This window comes from Sminthopsis crassicaudata, chromosome 5 (assembly GCF_048593235.1).
Source record: "Sminthopsis crassicaudata isolate SCR6 chromosome 5, ASM4859323v1, whole genome shotgun sequence".
Classification (NCBI taxonomy): domain Eukaryota; kingdom Metazoa; phylum Chordata; class Mammalia; order Dasyuromorphia; family Dasyuridae; genus Sminthopsis; species Sminthopsis crassicaudata.
The window spans coordinates 153,343,074-153,362,608 of NC_133621.1; the positions used below are offsets into that span (position 1 = coordinate 153,343,074).

The following is a 19,535-nucleotide window of genomic DNA, read 5'->3' on the forward strand; positions in this document are numbered from 1 at the left end:
CCCTTTTAATTATTTTTTCTTGTAAATAGGTTTGCACATATTTGTTATCGCTTCTCCCCCAAAAATTAAAGCATGAACTCTTTGAGAGCAGGATTTTCTTTTCTCTTTTTCTATTCCCAGGAATCAGCACAGTGCCTGGCACATAATAGGTGTTTAATACATGTTTAATGATTTATTAAAGTAGAAGAAAGAATAAAACTTCAACAAAATAAAGGAAAAGTAACATTAGTAGATTGGCTCTGAATCCCACTTGTTCTTGTTCTAGATCACAAAAATCCCAGAATTTTATAAAAGCAAATTCATTTCCAAAAAATAGATATAATTCTTTTGACTTTCTTTTGTCAATCCATTCCAGTTATAGATAATACCTAGAACATTGTCATAATACTTACCAAGCAAGTCTAAGAAGAAAACAGAGGAGGAAGGATTCACAGTTTTCTTTAAACTATCAGAAGCTTTATTTTAGCCTTTTCTTAGTATCTAGATAGCTTTTAACTAGGACTACCTCACTTATTTCAGCCCTGTAGATTATGTACTTGTGTTCTTGGGTGGGGGTTCAGGATGGGAGGGGGAAGAAGAAAAAGCAGAGAGGTTTGTTATTCCATTTCAAGCTATGGTTCTGTTTAAAAACTAATTAACTCTGGCTAATTAATTGATATCAAGTAGCTCACTGGATGGGTGCATATGAACAAGAATAATAGAAACCATCTCCAAAGCCCATGGATTACCTTTGGAACCCTAAGAGGAAAAGTAGTTAGCCACTCTTTAGGAATTGAATCCACAAAGTGACTGGCAATTTGGAGGGGGTTCTATAGATACATTCTCAATGGTTCATTTCTTTTCTCCATTCTATATCATTTACTACTTTAAGAAAAAAAAAATTGACTTTTTTATCATCTCCTTCTCCCTACTGAGGCTTCATAGTATAAGAGGGATAGATGGAGAGTCCCAAAGCCATGAAGACCTGAATGCTACTGACACACACTAGCTGTATAACCATTGGCAATTCACTTAACCTCTTAATACCTCAGGTTAGTCTTTAAGACTAAACATTGCAAATATATATTCTTTTATATATCAGGAATAGTCTACACTAATAAAAACATAGATCCTGACCAAAAGTCATAACAGTCTCATTCTGCCTCTCCTTCTCCTTCTCTGTCACACACACACACACACACACACACACACACACACACACACACACACGCTTCCTTTTCATCTTCAGAAGACACACCAGCATTGGGAGAGCAATCCTGATACTGAATTTCCCACATCAAGAGATTTAGTGTCCAAGACTTTAAGCAATCTGCTGCAGAAACAGATGACAGAAATGGACACATGAAGGAGAACTTGGCTTTACAAGTTCAATGATTAGACCTTCTAGAGACAGATGATGATTTCCCATTATTTCAATGTACTCTTTTAAGAAAAGCATCATTCACACAGATCCTGAGCAATATCCAATTTGCAAAGTCAAGCCAATAGTTTAGAAAGTACAGATCTCATGGAAAAAATATGTTCAGAAACCCTAAAAGTATATTTCCCTTCTGTGGCTAAGTATAAACTATAAACTTGAAAGAGAAGGATAGTGGTGGTGGTGGTTGTTATACCTTATCTGACTCTTTATGACCCCAAGGACACAGTATGTGTGCGTTTTTTTTGGCAAAGATACTGTAGTCTTTTGCCACTTCCCTCTCCAATGCTCAAGTGGAACAGAGGTTAATGACTTGCTCAGGATCACTGAGAAGCTACATTTGAACTCATGTCTCTATCTTCAAGCCTAGTGCTCTATCCACTAAGTTACCTAGTGCAAAGAATGGGATCTCTCCTCAACTCCATTTTTTATAATCACTAGTTTCCTTCAAGGTTCTACTTCAATATTTCTTTCTTCAAGAAACCTTTTCTAATTCCCTTCCTTTGTTCTCCCTCCATCACTGTGTATTTATTTGAATATATACAATATTTATTAATCTTTAAACAAATTTTATCTAATGTCAGTAAAATATAAGTATCTTGAGGGGAAGAAATGTCTCACGTTTATCTTTATATCCAGGGATGTGCTGCTAAACATTTAACAATTGGCTCTCAAACTCCTCCCCTCCAAAAAAAAAATTATACTCAACATACTTTTAAGTCTAATCTGAATTATTAGCATTTAAGTTTATTAACATTTAAATTTAATCTAAATTACTAGCATAAAATATGAAAATTAACAGCTGTCACTTTCTTAAGTCTAGACTAGTGGATGAAATTCAAATAGAAATAGTAGTCATTAATCTGTTCATTGGGCAGCTGGGTACAGAGCACTAATGTCAAGAAGGCATCTTCCTAAATACAAATCAGGCCTCAGATATTTACTATCTGAGTGATGCTAGGAAAGTCATTCAACCCTATCTATCTCCATTTCCTCATCTGTAAAATGAACTGGAGAAGGAAATGGTAAACCACTCCTGTATTTTTGCCAAGAACACCCAACACCCAAAAGGGGGCACAAATTGTCGCAGAATTTACTAGCTAAATGTTTTATGATTATAAGGATATATACTTTTTGTGATTAGGATTGGTTCATTCTTTATGGATGAACTCATACTGCCAATTATACAAAACATGTCAAATAAAAATCCATGGACTGAATATAACAGCAAATAATAGAAATTGAAATAATTTTAAGTTATAATCATTTTCTATATCTTTCTCATGGGCATATATTCATTATATTCATGTGCCTAATATGTGCAAAGCATTGTGGGATGATTTTTTGAGTAAAGGGTTAGTAATACAGAAGCTCTCTCTCTCTCTCTATATATATATATATATGTATATATATATATATATATATATATATATATATATACATATATATATATATATATATATATATATATATATACATATATATATATATATATATATACACACGTGTGTGTGTGTGTGTGTGTGTGTGTGTATAAATCCCATTTTATTGTTACTCCCAAAGTAATATTCTTATCTGGTCTTCTGTTGATCTTTTATTTTTGATGTTATATAAAGGTTAAGTTTTAAGCATATATTTTGATCACAAAATGTACTTTCAATTAAAATAGGAAGAAATCATACTAGATCCTATTAAAAACACATGAAAAATAATCATTAAACTGACTGTATAATATTCCCAATCTCAAATAGCCTGAATTTTTTTAGTTGTCCACAACAGAATTTTTAAAGCAATCTCATTTTAAGTGACCTTTATCTTTATGCTCTATTAACAGAGAATTTTTCCAAAGCATAAGAGGCTACCTAGTAATTCTGATAATTTTTCTAATGAAAGTAAATTTATAAAATTATCATAAGATCACTTTGTAGTGGCCTCTTCAGACTCTCTGAATATAACAGATATAAAAGAAAGGGGGGGAAGATAAAGAATATATATCCCCTGTAGCTAGACCGTAGTGTAGCAAACAATGTCTTGGATCTTTTATGACATTCATCTTCATTCTAGGGAAGAAGCCGCTTACCAATGGCTACATTTATGAGCTATCTGGTCTCTTCCCACTTGTGAAGATAATAGACACAATAGACTGAGACAACTATCTGTCACTCTATCTGTCAGCTAAGTCTGCTAAACTATTCTAGTGATATATGGAGAAACGATAAATAATCATTTATCCTTTCTCCAATTCTAACATAGTCCAAACAATTTTGAATACAAAAAGGTCACTAGCAGAGTGGTAATACAGAGAGGCTCAGATAATAGACTGTCTCTCTTTGTTAATGTCTCCTGTTCGGTGGTAACAATATATTTTCTAGTGAGTTCCTAAGATTCTGATCCAGTTCTTTGTCACAAATCTGTCACTACATATATTGCTAGAGGTGATTGCTAAAGTTTAGTCTCTTGCCTATAAATGTGAAATGGGTTTATACCCACTTGATTGTATATGAATCTACTTCAGAAAAATGCTAGACTTTCTAGTTACCAGGGAGAATGACCCTAAGACCTCTAATGAAAATGCATTCTACCTTCTAACTGGACTCTTATCTATCAAATATAAATAATGAACTTAAGTTTTCTACAAGCTCTATTCAGTCAATCAGTCTATCAATTATTATGTGGTAAGTCCTGTACTAAGTATGACTTTTATTTTTATATCTCCATATCTAGAAAGGTATCATGTTAAAGAGAATAATAGGTTGCCCTTATAAAGTGTGGGGTTCAAGAACCTTTTCTGACACATTTTCCTACAGGATCATTGGGGGTTATTTAATTGTCTGATACCTGTGTAACTAACGTTTGCAAATCAGCATTGGCAGTGGAAGTTTCCTCACTGGGAGTTACTCAGAGAAATCACAGATTTGCACAGGTTTCCTCCCCACACTTTATAAAACTGGGGACATTTTAGTTATAATATTCTATGCCCGAATTTAAAAAAAAACATACATAAAACAGGAAAATGAAAAAATAGTACTTAAGTTTATATTCCTAGCTTTCAAAACAGAAAACATATTCCCAAGTTTTAATCTTATTTTTGTACTCAAAACACACCTGTTCTTACAAATAGTCATCTATTGTTATCCCAACTTGCCTGGTGAGAAACAGGAATATAGCTTAAAATATCCAATATCAATAAAGATATTGCTGCAGCATTACTGAGCTCAGAAGTTAATTCTCCTGATCAGAGTCATAATTTAAATGGAATAGCCAGAATTTTATAGAGTGAACCAAATTTTGAGAATATATACTATCTTATTAGTACTCCATACAGATTTTAATGCCTAGTCCCTCAAATAATTAATTAAAATGAAAGTCATGAATGTAGGATGTAAAAGAGAGCTCATCCCTAACCCTTTTATTATCCTTCAATTTCAACAAACTCCACCACCCCAATAGAAGCCTTGTGACGTGCTTCTTACATCTGTTTCTTTTTTTTTTTTAATTTTAAACTTAAATACAAAAAGGAAAAGGGGGAAAAATGTCATGTACACAACAAAACATGAGAGGATTCAATATATAAAGCAATAAATTCATGTACTATTTCTACAGGTAATAAGCATATTATACTTTTGCCAGCCTGGAAATTGAATGGTGGAATATTATATTTGCATAAAACTAAACACATAATGTTTATGCAAAATAGACTCATTCTAACCTACTAATCTCATGAGTCACTAGTGGAAAATAATTGTTTATCCAAAACAACTTATATAAACAGCAACTTAAAATGCTGTTGAGAATTATTGAGTAACTTTTCATATCTTTAACTCATGCTAAAAAGCAGCAGTATCCATTTAATGAAAATGGAAGAAAAATATAGTGATGAGATGTTTTTCCAGCAAAATTGTAATAATAATCCTTTCTTTAAAAAAAAAAAAACTTTCAGGCAAAGTAGTGCCTTAATATTTTACTGAATTTTTCTAATCTTAAATAAAAAGCAATAATTTTGTTTCTATCTTGACAACACATTGGAAGATGAACATTTACAATAAAAATAAAAAGCTGAACTATGATATGGTAATGCATGACATCTCAAATAAAAAATCAACTTAGTGGGACAGAATAATATCTTTACTAACAAAAATAATGTTTCCATTGTAGAATTTCTTTGTTAGAGTCTAGAGTTTGTTTTTTTTTTGTTTGTTTTTTATACCTTTATAGGTATAAATATATCCTCCCTTTAAAAAACAGGCTTCAGTTATTAAAAAATTTTAATTTATTGGTTTATTAGAAATAATAAACAGACCTGCTTAATGTTCTTTTCTGCTTCCTACTTTTTCTTCCAAAGACCCTTAGCAAACTATAGATTTGGGTATAGAAAAATTTCCATATTATCACTCTACCTAGATTTTGACCTGAATATATAATGCAAAATATGTGGGAAAATGAGAAGAATTTTTGAATCCCATATTCCCATCCACATTTTGGCCCCCTTTTTTTTCTTTTTGTTAGATCAGGAATCAGGGACTCAAGAGTAGACTTTTCTAGCATAAGAAATGGCAGCAGATGGTCATTAATTATAGAGCATGGAGTTCTTAAAGAAGTAATGGCTAGGGCAAACATATTCTCAACCAAATAACCCATGGAAATACTTTTCTGGGTAGTGTGGTCTAAGAACCCATCAAGACAAAGGAATTTTTTGGTTAGAAGGCCTCTTATAAAAAGAAAACTTTCATGTTTATAGATTCTAATGTAGGAAAAATTAAGGACAAACAGAAGAAAATGTAATATGGGAGAAAAACTGAATTTTGTTATCTACTATTATTAGGAGTTATCCAAATGATAGGAAAGATTGTTTGTCCAGGAAGTTTTCAACTATGTTTCTCACTAGGGTAAGTGAGTGGGAAGAGGGGGTGAGTATGTGTGTGTGTGTGTGTGTATATATATATGTATGTATGTATGTATATATATATATGTATGTATATATGTACATATATAGTATGTATGTATGTATGTATATACACACATATATATGTATGTATATTATATCATTAATATAGATATGCCATATAGGGATGTATGTATGTGTATGTGTTCAATTCCCTTGAGTTTTATGCATCATCATCGGGATAAAGGCTATCCAATTATCACTAAATGCATTGTTATCTTCTGTTGCGAGCTGTCGTCTCTAGAAGCTGCTATTGTTGCGAGCTGTCGTCTCTAGAAGCTGCTGGATCGCTCTCTGGGAAGAGATCTGCTGTGTCTACTCAAATCTCTCAGACAGATTCTTCTTCCTCTAGTGAACCGTTGTCTCCATGTAGTTGCTGTTAACTCTTGTCCAAAGAAGTGACTTCCCTTCCTGCAGAGAGCCCCGTCAAGCTTGATGCAATGCAGAGTCCTTCTTCTTGAATCCTGGCTCTGAATCTCCTCCAGCTCTTATCCTTCTCCAGGCCGATCTGCTCTCTGCACCCATTGCTGTCTCTTTTTATCCTCCCAGAGAATGGGCGTGGGATAATGCAAGGGCTTCTGGGAAGAACCACCCCAGCCAATGGGCTTGCTCCTTCTACCAAGTCAACCTGAGTTCTCACCTTGTAACTATCCAGACAACCTCAGTTCTCACTTAGTAATCCTAACAATCTTCAATGCTTATAAATAATACAAAATGTCCTTTCACCATCATCTATAGAGATTATTTTTAGATTTTTCCAGAGTACACTTGGGACAGAGACAACATAAACCCCAAAGTTATATTTTGTGTCATTCTGCAGATTAGACTCAATCCTAGATAAATTTAGAGTTTGGTTGCACATAAAATATCAAATAAATATCTGAATGCCAATAGGAAGAGGGATTATGACAGAGAAAGGCCTGAATCCTGCTCAGACAGGGAAGATTAAGGGGACTGGAAGAGAATCTAGAGAGAAGACCTGTCTATCAAGTTTCAGATCTTGAAGTGTTATTAATAAAGCACACAAGCTCCTTAGTCCCTAGAAGCCATAAAAATAGGCTTCTAGTTGCCAAAAGCTAAGTCCTTGAGGGCCAGTGGAGAAGACTACCAATTGAGGAAGGAAAGGAAGAAAAAAGAGAAAAAGGCAGCAGATAACTGTTGTTAATTTCTACCCTTTTTTCTCTATTTTTATCAAGGATGAGGGAAGAGGCATAGTGGGGAAAATTTAGGTGATATAATGACAAAATGTATCAATAAAATCTGCTAAAATAACAAAAAAGAGGATACCAGATAACACAGACTTTTAATTTTGCTATTAGAATTTAATCAAAATACAAATTATGCCATTAGAGTAGTGATCATTCTGTCAATATGTGTAAATGAGTAAAATCAGATTAATTATTTTAACAAAAGGAAGAAAGTAAGAAAATAGTAAATGTAATAAGAAGAGAATGAGAATGGCTTGGGACAAAGGAAATAATACAAAAATAAGAGAAAGACAAAATGTTCCAAATTTTGTATAGAAATAATAGATCTGTTAACATTTAACTACTATGAGTACAAATGGAGAAAACTATATGGAGAGGTATTTTTGATATCATTGTCTAAGGTGTGTGTGTGTGTGTGTGTGTGTGTGTGTGTGTGTGTGTGTGTGTGTGTTTTACATAAAAGAGATTTGCATGTGTATGTGGTTGTGGGGGGAGTTTTCATTTGTTTTAAATAAAGGTTTGCAATAGAATGTTTCATTTCATTTTATAAGGATTTTGCTACATTTTTTTAAGAACATAGATTTAGCCCTGGAAGGGTCATTAACTGACATTAAGTTTAACTCCCTCCTGTAACAAAGGAGAAAACTGAGGCACAGAGATATTAAAAGACATTCTTGGGATAACAAAATTTGTGGCAAAGGCTGTATTTGTACTCAGTTCCTTCTAAGTGAAACAGCCAATATCCACTACACTACACTACTGAGATTCCCACTGATACATTTCTAATACATATATACAAATACCTAGAGGTAAATAGATCCTCAAAAGAGGAGAAGGAGGAGGAGAGAAGAGGGAGAAGAGAAGGAGGGGGGAGAAAGGGAGAAGGGGGAGAGAGGGAAGATGGGCAGAGAGGGAGAAAGGGGAGGAAGAAGAGGAGAGGGAGGAAGAAAAGCAGGAAAAAAGAGAGGAAGGAGGAGAGAGGGAAGAGGGGGAGAGAGGGATGAGGGGAAAGGAGGAAGGAGGGGGAGAGAAGGAAGAGGAGAAGGATGAAGAGGATAAGGAGAAAAAAGAGGAAAAGGAAAAAGTAGGAAGAGAAGAGGAGGAAAAGAGAAGGAGGAAGAAAATGAGGAGGGGAAAGAAGAAGAGGATGAAAAGGAGGAGGAGAGAGAAGAAGCGGAGGAGGAGAAAGAAAAAGCGGAGGAAGAAGAGGAGAAAGGAGGAGGAAGAAGAAAAGTAATAGCAGAAGCAAAGATAAAGATGAAGGGGAAGATGAAAAAAGTAGCAGTAGCTCTTATTTGCTTGTTTTACATATGAAGACTCTGAGATTAAAGATGAAGGGACTACTCCATATTCATACCTTTGAACTCACAGTCTTTGACTCTGGAGCCAGTTCTCCCCACCCTTCCCCACCTATACACTACATCTTGTGCTTTTAAACCTACTTCTAATGCTCCATGTGCTAGTATGAAGTTATTTGGAACATTCATGAAAATACAGAAAAGTGTGTGGAAGAAGTGAGATAGACAACCCAAAGAAAGCTGGCTTTTTTTCAGTAAGTAAACCACAGACATTCAGAAGAACTGAGAATAAGGCTCATTATGTTAGTGAATTATTAATAAGAAATTTATAAAGAAACCCCCAAAGAGCGATAATATTGTGGGAGATTCTATACCAGGGTTTTAAAAGCAAAGTCCCTCAATTACTCAGATTCAGTGTCCTGGATTGGTTTCACTTTTGAAAAATAAGATTATTCTTCAGTCTTAATAACTACATAGCATAATTGAAGAAGAAAAAACAGACAGATTTGTCCTTAATGTCCCAAATATATTGAGTTGATTGTTATATAGGATATTTTGGTCACAGCATTATTAGCAACTCTCATTCATTCTGCCAAATCTTCAAAAATGAAATTTTGGATTTTCAATAACAGATTTTATCCATGTCATTCCCCATAGATACAAAACTTTATTATATTATTCTCTCACGCCTTTCTCTGCTCAGCCCTTTGAGAGTTTCTCTTTCTTTTAGGATAGCTTTTCAAGAAATAGTAATAACATTTAGGACAAGAAAACCTACTGAAGTAATTTTTAAATTCTGAAAATTACTTAATTCTTTTATGCTACATGTCTTTGTCTCAAGGCCAATTAAATAGCAGGATTTTATTTGCTTTCCTTTTTATTTTTTTGGTGGTAGACCATTTTTGGTAGATAATTTTTGAAAATTAAATTCTTTTATCTGTTATTTTTATTACTTTCCTTTCTTAATATACACCACCACTCCTTCTCCCCCCCCCCAAAATTGATTATGACAAATTATTTGGAAGAAGAAAAAATGTTTTACCTATAATAACCCACATATTAGACAGGTCTGACACTGTGTTAAATGCCCCCCACCCATTCTATGCCACTTCTGCAAACAAAAGATGTAGAAGAATTTTCATATATGTTTTCTTAGGTTAAGCTTATTCTGTACTTAATTTTATTAAAAAACCAAAATTTAAAATAATTGGGCAAAATGAAAAAAGTATAGGAAGTATAGACAGCAATTCCTGAACTTAATAACTGTCTTCTTGAATAAACCATGTTTTCTTTCAGAGTGTCAGTTTATTCATCTGTTAAATGAAGCTAACAAGTCAACTGTTAGTCCCTTTCTAGCACATAAGTGTCATGTGATTTTAGGCTATTAATCAATTTCTTAAATTCAAAGGCTCTATATGAACTCAGGTATTGAATAATAGGCAGACAGGATTGCTAAAAAGGAGAAGGGAGATATAACATAGAATGGTAAAATAAATAAATATAAAAAATAAAAGGAAGGGAATCAAGTTTGTATACAATAAGTCAATGCACTGAATATTTATTTTTTTGATAAAATTCTATGCAAGATATATTAAATACCTAGAAAATGAAAAAGGGACACAAAGAACCAGCTTCAATTCAAAAATAACTCATCAAGAATCTTTCCTTATATTATGGAATATTATTGTTCTGTAAGAAATGATCAACAGGATGGTTTCAGAAAAGGCTGGAGACACTTACATGAACTGATGCTGAGTGAAATGAGCAGGACCAGGAAATCATTATATACTTCAACAACAATACTATGTGATGATCAATTTTGATGGATGTGGCCCTCTCCAACAATGAGATGAACCAAATCAGCTCCAATACAGCAGTAATGAACTGAACCAGCTACACCCAGCAAAAGAACTCTGGGATTTGACTATTAACCACTATAAAGAATTCCCAATCCTTATATTTTTGTCTGCCTGTATTTTTGATTTCCTTCACAGGCTAATTGTATACTGTTTCAAAGTCTGATTCTTTTTGTACAGCAAAATAAATATTTAACATATATTAGTCAACCTACCATCTGGGGGAAGGGGTGGGGGGAAGGAGGGGAAAAGTTGAAACAAAAGATTTTGCAATTGTCAATGCTGGAAAATTACCTATGCATAAATTTTTTTGCAAAAATTAATTAAATATAATTAATTAATTATTAAAAATTTATCTTTCCTTAATGGATAGTCTAATACTATCCAATACTACACACACACACACACACACACACACACACAAACATTATTAACAACCAAATGGAACTCTGTTATTTAGGGGCTAACAGAAATTCAAACCAACATACCACTGAGGTCTCAAGTGCTTAGCACTTGCCTGACATAGAGTAGTTTTAATAAAAGTTTAATAATTGATTGAAATATGATATATGAAAAATCTTATAGACATAATTTCTGGGTAACTAATCATTTTATTAATTAGCTAGGAGATAATAAAAGGTTAATCATTTGACTTTCTCTCATAAATGAAAGACCCTTTATGGAAGCCTCCTAATGCTGTGATCAATTCTGATTGGTTAACAATTAATGAAAAAATCAATATTATAATGAAGATGGGTCTATTCTAATGAGGGACTGTATAATCAGTAATAGACAAAAAGACTTTCCCAGACAACTCCAGCTTGGGGGATGGGGAGGTGGGAATCTTAAATAAAAGATTCTATCCTTCACTCAGTCAGTGAACAATAAATGATGGTGGTTTATAAATTCCATGTAGATTAGATTATCTATGTAATGTCTTCTAGTTGGGTGAAGTCCTAATGAGATAAAAAAAAAATTATCTCAAGGATTTGGGCAATCTCAAATTTCAAAAATGTGTTTCAAATAATGAGCAAATAACCTGTAGATGAGAGTGATTTCCAAATGAGGAAATTGATAAAAAAGAAAATCTTCATTTTATATATGAGGAAATAGACTGAGAAAGTTTAAATTACTGCCCAAGATAATAACATTGTTAGAGTCTGTGGCAGGATTCTAACTTGCTGATATCAAATCCAGCATTATATTCACTAGATCTCTTTTTTTAAACTGAAATAAATAGCATAATAAAGGTACTATTAATTAATTTGTTTCGGGGTGCAGGCACTATGATAAGCATCATGAATATAAAGGTAAAAAACCCAGTTTATCATAATACTTATGCCTACATATTTATATAAATATGAAATATTCACATAATTATATATGTATATTACCTATATATATACACATACTGTAAAAATTCTTTGAAATCTTAAATTTCCTTTGAAAACATTTTAAAACTTTCAACTTATTTCCTACAATTTGAGCAATCTACAAGAAAAAAAAATCACCTAAAATTTGTTGGCAAGTTTTTTATCTTTCCAATACATGTATAACAATATATTAAATGAAGATGTACATAAAGTATTTTTCTGTACAATAACAAGAATGTAACTCCTTAAATTATTCTTTCCAAGTGACTCATCTTGGACTTTCCCCATGCTTCTAGTTAGAAAACAATATGAATCAAACTATGAAATTTTCATGAATTGAATCTGCATAATTGGTGACAAGGCTTTAACTTATTTATAGCTTTCACTGAAATGATAATAGTACCATCAAAGAAAGCAACCTTGTATTTACTTTCACCTTTTCAAAACATAGAAAAGAAAAACTTCAGGAAATTAAAACAAAATGAGAAAGGTATTATAAGGAACTAAAAAGATATCAACAAATAAAATTCACAAAACTATGTAGTCATACTTTCAATATTTTAAATTAATATTGTTCAAATGGTAATGCAACATTTCTATTTACTATCAATGTAATTTGCATTCATTGATTTATCTACTTAAAATCATTATTTGATAATAAGATATACAAAATGTTCAGAGGACATAGTTCCTGGGTAAACAATAATTTCATTAATTGTACTAGTAATAATTAATAAAAGGGCTCAATGACATTCTCAAATCCATCATAGAACTTAACTATTACATGCCCTTAGAAGAATGGATGTTCCTGAGAATGGCAATCAATTCTGATTGGTTATTAACAAGTAATGAAAAAATGAATATTATAAGAGGCAAACTTGTTGAATCTGGGAGACTTAAATAATCACTCATTCTTTATCAAAGAGACTTATCTATACCTATAACACCTTGCTTAGAGTATCTAAATAAAAGGAAAATCTGCTTTTAGCCAAGTCCAGAATCTATCAATTTTCACACACACACACACACACACACACACACACACACACACACACCCCTTTACTTTTTAAAATAGATGAGTTTTCCTGCTAGATCAGTTCTACCCAAAATTTCATCTCATTATGAGTCCTGCAATTCAAAGGTTGCCTAAGTAACCTATAGGAGTTTATTTCTAAATCACTCTGGACAAGACCCTTAATCCTGTTTGCCTCAATTGCTCATTTATGAAACAAGAAATTGAGAACTACTCAAATAACTTTGCCAAGAAAACCCCAAATGAGGTCATATAGAGTGGGATGAGACTGAATGACAAAAGTATCAGTGTGAGAAATGCTATGGAAACAGAATATATAAGATGTGGCAACAGATTCTATTTGAAGAGTAAAAAAAGAATGGAAATTCAAAGATGACTCATAAACTTAAAGCTTAAGTAACCAGGCAGACATTTATACAAAAAAATTAATAAATCAAAATAGCAAGCTGGTAGGATACAATGGTTTAGGTGGTGTATATCTAGAGGCACTGTGAAATAATGGAAAAGAGAGCTAGCCTTCGAGTCAGGATGTACAGGATTCAAGATTCTCTTTTGATGTATACTATATTAACACAGGAGTCAGGCAGTTCTCTAAGACTAACTTGCAAAAAACTCATCTACATTTGTAGAAGCCTCAGTGAAAGCAGAAGTTCAATTAAAAAAAAAGCCCTATCTATATCAAGGTAGCATCTTAATGATGAGTTATAGGTCATATAGAAAAGACCAATCTAATCTCAGAAGCTTTGGAGGGTAATAAGAAGTTTGGAAAGATGAGATGAGGCTAATTGTCCCCTTGCACTCAACACTTATCACCTACAACAAATACACACTGGGAAATATAGGCAGGCATTGGTATTTCTTTAGATATTATTCACTAAACATAATAACAATATTTGAAATTACATCAATGGAGTTTCAGCATAGTGATAGCTAGATGGTCCTGGTCCTGAGATCAAAAACAACTTCACACACTAACCAGCTGTGTGAGTCTGAGCAAGTCCCTTAACCTTGATTTGCCTCAATTTCCTCATTTGTAAAATTGGAATGATAATAACAGCACCCATTTTCCACTGTAAAGATAAAATGAGATAATATGTGAAGCACTTTGTAAACCTTAAAGTACTAGATAAATATTAGACATTAAAATTGAAAGAAGGATATAGGCCACTATATAAAAGAATTGGTGAACTATAAATTCTATATTTCAGGAAATCACAACATTTATTTGATACAAAATTATCCTGGCCTAAAGTGACACAGACTCAGTTGAATGCCATAAGACTATATCCTTTTACTACTACCCCTACAAGAGGATGTCTCAGGCAAAGAATATTCATGAGACAAATGGTCATAAGGTTAATTCCTTAGGTTCCTCTATACATAGAATTTTTCTGGCTATCCTCCTGCCTAACTCTCTAGCCTAATCATATTTCTAAAACCTTTTGGGCTGAGACTTCTGTTCCTTCTCTCAGTTCCTGCCCTTTTTTCTACCAGGCATGTTTCCTCCTTCTAGGGCAAATCTTTAATAATTGGCACAGGGTCCACATTCAACAATAATCAAAACATCATAATCTTTCTTACTTTAATTTCAAGCAAATTTTAATAATTATTATGGAAGAAACTTGCAACAAATAAATTGCTCCATGAATAACAAATAACGTTACAAAACTAAAGCTTATAACCAACTCAGCAAATCACAAAAACTAAATTCGGAGGGACCTCAGAAACCAACTTTTACTCCTTTAGTTATAACATCACTTAAGCTGGGGAAGAAAGAACAAACACACTTAATCTTCTCATGCTCTTTTCTCCAAATGCTCTGCTTTATCAACATCCTTTCTAAAAATGATTCCCTGAAAACAAAACACAATATTTCAGGTGTGGTTTGATCTAGACAGAATTGTTTTTCTTTCATTTCAATTGTATATAACTCTGACTCCACTTGGGTTCTGGTGACAAAGATACCAGGATCCTTTACAATTTCCTTTTCCAGCTCATTATACAGATAAGAAAATTGAGGCAAACAAAGTTAAATGATTTGTCCAGGATCACACAACTAGTAAATATATGAGGCTTGATTTGAAATTAGGACCTCTTGGTCCTAGAGCTCTGTTCCTCTGATACAGTAGAACTATCACTTTTTGCATTAGGAATGATAACCTGCTCAATGCAGCCTGGGAAAGGTTAATTTATTCCAGACTACCATGTCACACTATTCAAACACATTGAACTGGCAGTCAACTGAAACCCCCAAATTGTTTCATAGGCATTACTGAATACGTCTATCTCAATCTAACACTGAGGTTGATTTTGGCCTTTTAATTAATCTCTACCAAATTCCATTCTTTTAGATTTAATCAATAATTATATACTATTGAAATCTTCTGTATGACCTATCATCTAAAATATAAATTATACTTCTTAATCTTGTATCATTCATACATTTGATAAAATTAATTTCTGTTGAATTATACATGTTTAATCTATATTGGATTACTTGCTAGCTAGGAGAGAGGGAAGGGGGAAAAGGAGAAAAATTTGGAACACAAGGTTGTGCAAGGGTGAAAGTTGAAAACTATCTTTGTGTATATTTTGAAAAATAAAAAGCTATTATTATTATTTTTAAAAAGTGACTATTATTTTATCCAAATCATTGTTGAATGGCAGAAAACCAAGGACAGATGCCTCTGACACTTAAAATCTCCTTCATTGGATGCTAACATATTAACACATTTTCATTCCAAACATTCAACCAGTTTCAAGTTGACCTAGGTGTATTGTCAATTAGCCTTGTTTTCGCTACCTTGACCCAAGAATAATATGAGTAATCTCTTGGAACCCTAAGTGTGTGCATCCATACTGTTGGTCTAATCTATTAATAACATGACCCTGTTAAACAAAAACAATTTCTGAGGGAAAATATTTGTAAAATATATTTATAAAAGGCTCACAATTAAGCTACATAAAGAAATAAAGAACTAACACAAGTGCATAGTATTGAAACATATTTCACCAATATATAAATAGCAAAGACATGACTGATTTTTAAAAGAATTGTAACATATTAACATTATAAAAGACAAATCATTAGTATTAAGAAAGTCAAGTATAAAATCACTGTGAAGTTTAAATTCATACCCAGGAAATAGGAATATGATTAAAAGGGGGAAAAAAGTAAATGTTAGAGAAAGGCTGGCTAAAAGAAGACAGATATATTTGCTTGCATGTTGTCATTCCATTTGATTGTGATATCCTTGGAGGTAAGGAATGCCTTTCGCATCTTTTTGTATCCTAACAACTTAGCATAGTACTTTTGTACATAGTAGGTACTTAATAAATGCTTATTGACTTACTACTTCTACATGCACACTGTGCTAATAACTCAATTACTGGGAACTCCCAAACAAGCCAATATATTTTAGTATAACATTTGTTTTTTGTCTTAAAACAATGATCCAATCTGCTCAGTCACTATATTTAATGGAGATTCCCCCCATGCCCTAACAGAGAGAAACAAATAGAAGATCATCACAATCATAATTCCATATATGTAATTAGATGATTCCTTTGTCTTTTTTGCCATTGATCTCAAGATTTCTCTCTGCATTTCCCCACCCATTAGGCTCTCCACTTAGCAGCATAGCATGGGACAATAAACATTTCAGTTTTGCTTATTGCTAAAGTAATTTGTCTGAGAAATATATAACTGTAATGTGCCATTGATGCATGCATTCCTTTTGAAAATATGTATTCCCTAAATTGACACTTCATATTTTCCAATTTTGTCTTTATGGATAGCAACAACTTGTGTATGTGATCTAATGATAATTATACATTCACCTATTATTGACCCATCCATAAAAAGTCCTTTCAAATTTTTGCATTTATTTAATTTAGCCAAAAATCACTATATAAACTTCATCATGTACACTGGTATTTCTGGATTTTGATACTTAGGATTCATGACATTTTGAGATGACCTCTTCAAAGATGACCAACAAAATTCCTAGGATATTGTATTTTACACTTTCATATTTTCTAAAAAGAAATATATATATATATAATTCTTGTTTCTTCTTATAAGTGCTATAATTCCCTAGTTAATTGACATTTTTTGCCATGTACTTATAATTTTTTGGGGGAAATTTTTCCTTTCCAGTGTTTCATCCTCTTATTGTTTTTGAATATAGGTGTGTTAAATAAAATAATGTCAGAAATTCTAATATATACTTTGCAAGACAATCTGGAATTTTTATTCTGGCTAGTTTGCTAAATAAAACGTGTGTGTGTGTGTGTGTGTGTGTGTGTGTGTGTGTGTGTGTGTGTGTATGCACATGCACTTTGTATTCCCATATGCAAACATTCATCTGTATACCATGTCACCTTTTTATTTAGGCACATTCTCAGAAAAGCAAGATTTCATGGCATATGAGAATGCATTTTTATGAATTCTGACAAATCACTGAAAATTTATTTGAAAGTGCCCTGTGAGATACTAAAACAGAAGACAAAAAGTAAAACAGCATCAGCATCATCATTCAAGATGATTACTTTGTAGGCAATTATAATATTTGAATATAGGAATTAATTTGTAGTATATTCTTTCCAAATATTATGTTTTCATCATTCCTCACACTTCTGAAGAACTGTGTAACTGTGAAGTTAGGATAAGATGACATATAACATATAAAATTTGTCTTCCTAATGTACACGTCTGATCATGTCACCCTTCCCCCACTCTCATTTAATAAATTCCAGTTGTTCTATTACCTCTAGGATTAAATGTAACATTATCTGTTTAGTTTTTAAACCCTTATTAATGTAGTTCCTGTCTACCCCATTCCATTCTTCCTACAGCTTCATCCCTGCCCCTGTACCCTTAAAACTGTACCCTTAGATATAAGCAAATACACAAAACAAAAGTTTCCTATATTTAGATACTAAAATAAACATTTTAATATAGACTTTAGATCACATAGAACTCACTCAGCTGTCAGAACAACTAACTGATATATCCAGATGAAGCACGCCATCAATTTTGCCCATTTCAGTTCTCCCTGTGAGTTAGTCTTTTGATTGTAACTTACATCTCGGAGCTGAGTCACTCCACTTGCTGTTCTTGCCAGTGTGACAAGTTCATCTTGCATTTTATCCACCCATGACTTGATGCTGTGAAGATGAGAAAAGAGAAAGAATGTCCTATAAGATCAATGGCAATTGACTGTGAAGATTGCAAACACAAATAGAAGTTGACAGTCCCCTTGATAAAGGAAGGAATCTATTTTCAATAGACTCTTTTCCCTCTTTTTTCCTTTACCATCCCCTCTAATTACCTGTTTGTTTATTTGTTTGTTTGTAGGTTATCCTGTGAAGATTCAAAAATAGCTCAGATCAATGAGGTCTGGGGAATAGCTTAGAATCATAAAATCAAAGGATTTGAAGAGAGAAAGGGATCTTAGACCAACCTAGTAGATAGAACCTTGGGCTTGGAGATCAAAGTTAAAATCTGACACTTAGGAGCTATGTGACTCTGTGTAAGTCATTTCATCCTGTTTGCCTCAGTTTCCTCTTCTGTAACAGGAGCCAAAAAAAAAAAAAAAAAAAAAAGAAATGGCAAATCACTGCAATATTTCTGCTAAGAAAACCTCAAATGGGGTCATAAAGAAATAACTGAACAACAACAGAGATATTATGAGGATCAAACAATAAAATGTATTTTTAATATGTTTAGTATAGTGCCTGGAATGTAATAGGTATTCAACAAATGCTTCTTTCCTTCTCTCTTAATTTTCCAGCTGAGAAACTAGGGCTATTTTAATAGATTTGGCCAAGGTCATATAGCAAATGTGAAAATTGGAGATGCAGAACTTAAATCTAGTGATTCTAAGACACACAGAAAAAGAAAACAAATTCTTATATACTTAATATTTACTATGAGTCCACAATGTTCTAGCCATTGCACAAAATTTATCAAATGACCATTCATTTTCTTTCAGCTAAAATTTAAAAGCAAACAATTTGATAGGTATATTAATCTGTACTTAGTACTTAGCCTCCTAAATCAAAGCACTATAAGAATCTAAGTCACAGTCATTGCTCTTCGATGAAGGGGAAGTATTATCTTGTTGTACAAGCTTCTTATCTTTTTCTAACCTTGCTGACTTTCTAGCTCATTAATCTATCTCTAAGATGGGAACAATAATGTCTATCTCACAGAACTGTCATGAGAATGCAATTATAAAATATGCTATATGAAACTTCTTTGAGAAATGAATTAAATGTTACAAAAAATATGAAGTACTGCTATAATTATTACTATTACAAATTTACATGTCTGCAAGTATTGTATTTGTGAGATATGTAACATTGGGCTTACAATACACCTATATTTAAGAAAAATGTTCAATA

At 32.7% G+C, this 19,535-nt stretch overlaps 1 protein-coding gene across 4 annotated transcripts in view; it reads right to left on the reverse strand.

Moving 5' to 3' along the window:
• The window catches only part of CACNA2D1 (calcium voltage-gated channel auxiliary subunit alpha2delta 1), a 643,657-nt gene that overhangs the window by 509,994 nt on the left and 114,128 nt on the right, over positions 1-19,535 (reverse strand). For all 4 annotated transcript variants that reach the window (XM_074268502.1, XM_074268500.1, XM_074268501.1 and 1 more), the window contains exon 2: positions 18,215-18,296. In XM_074268502.1, the coding sequence (XP_074124603.1) occupies positions 18,215-18,296 (82 nt within the window). The remainder of the gene's footprint in view (positions 1-18,214; positions 18,297-19,535) is intronic.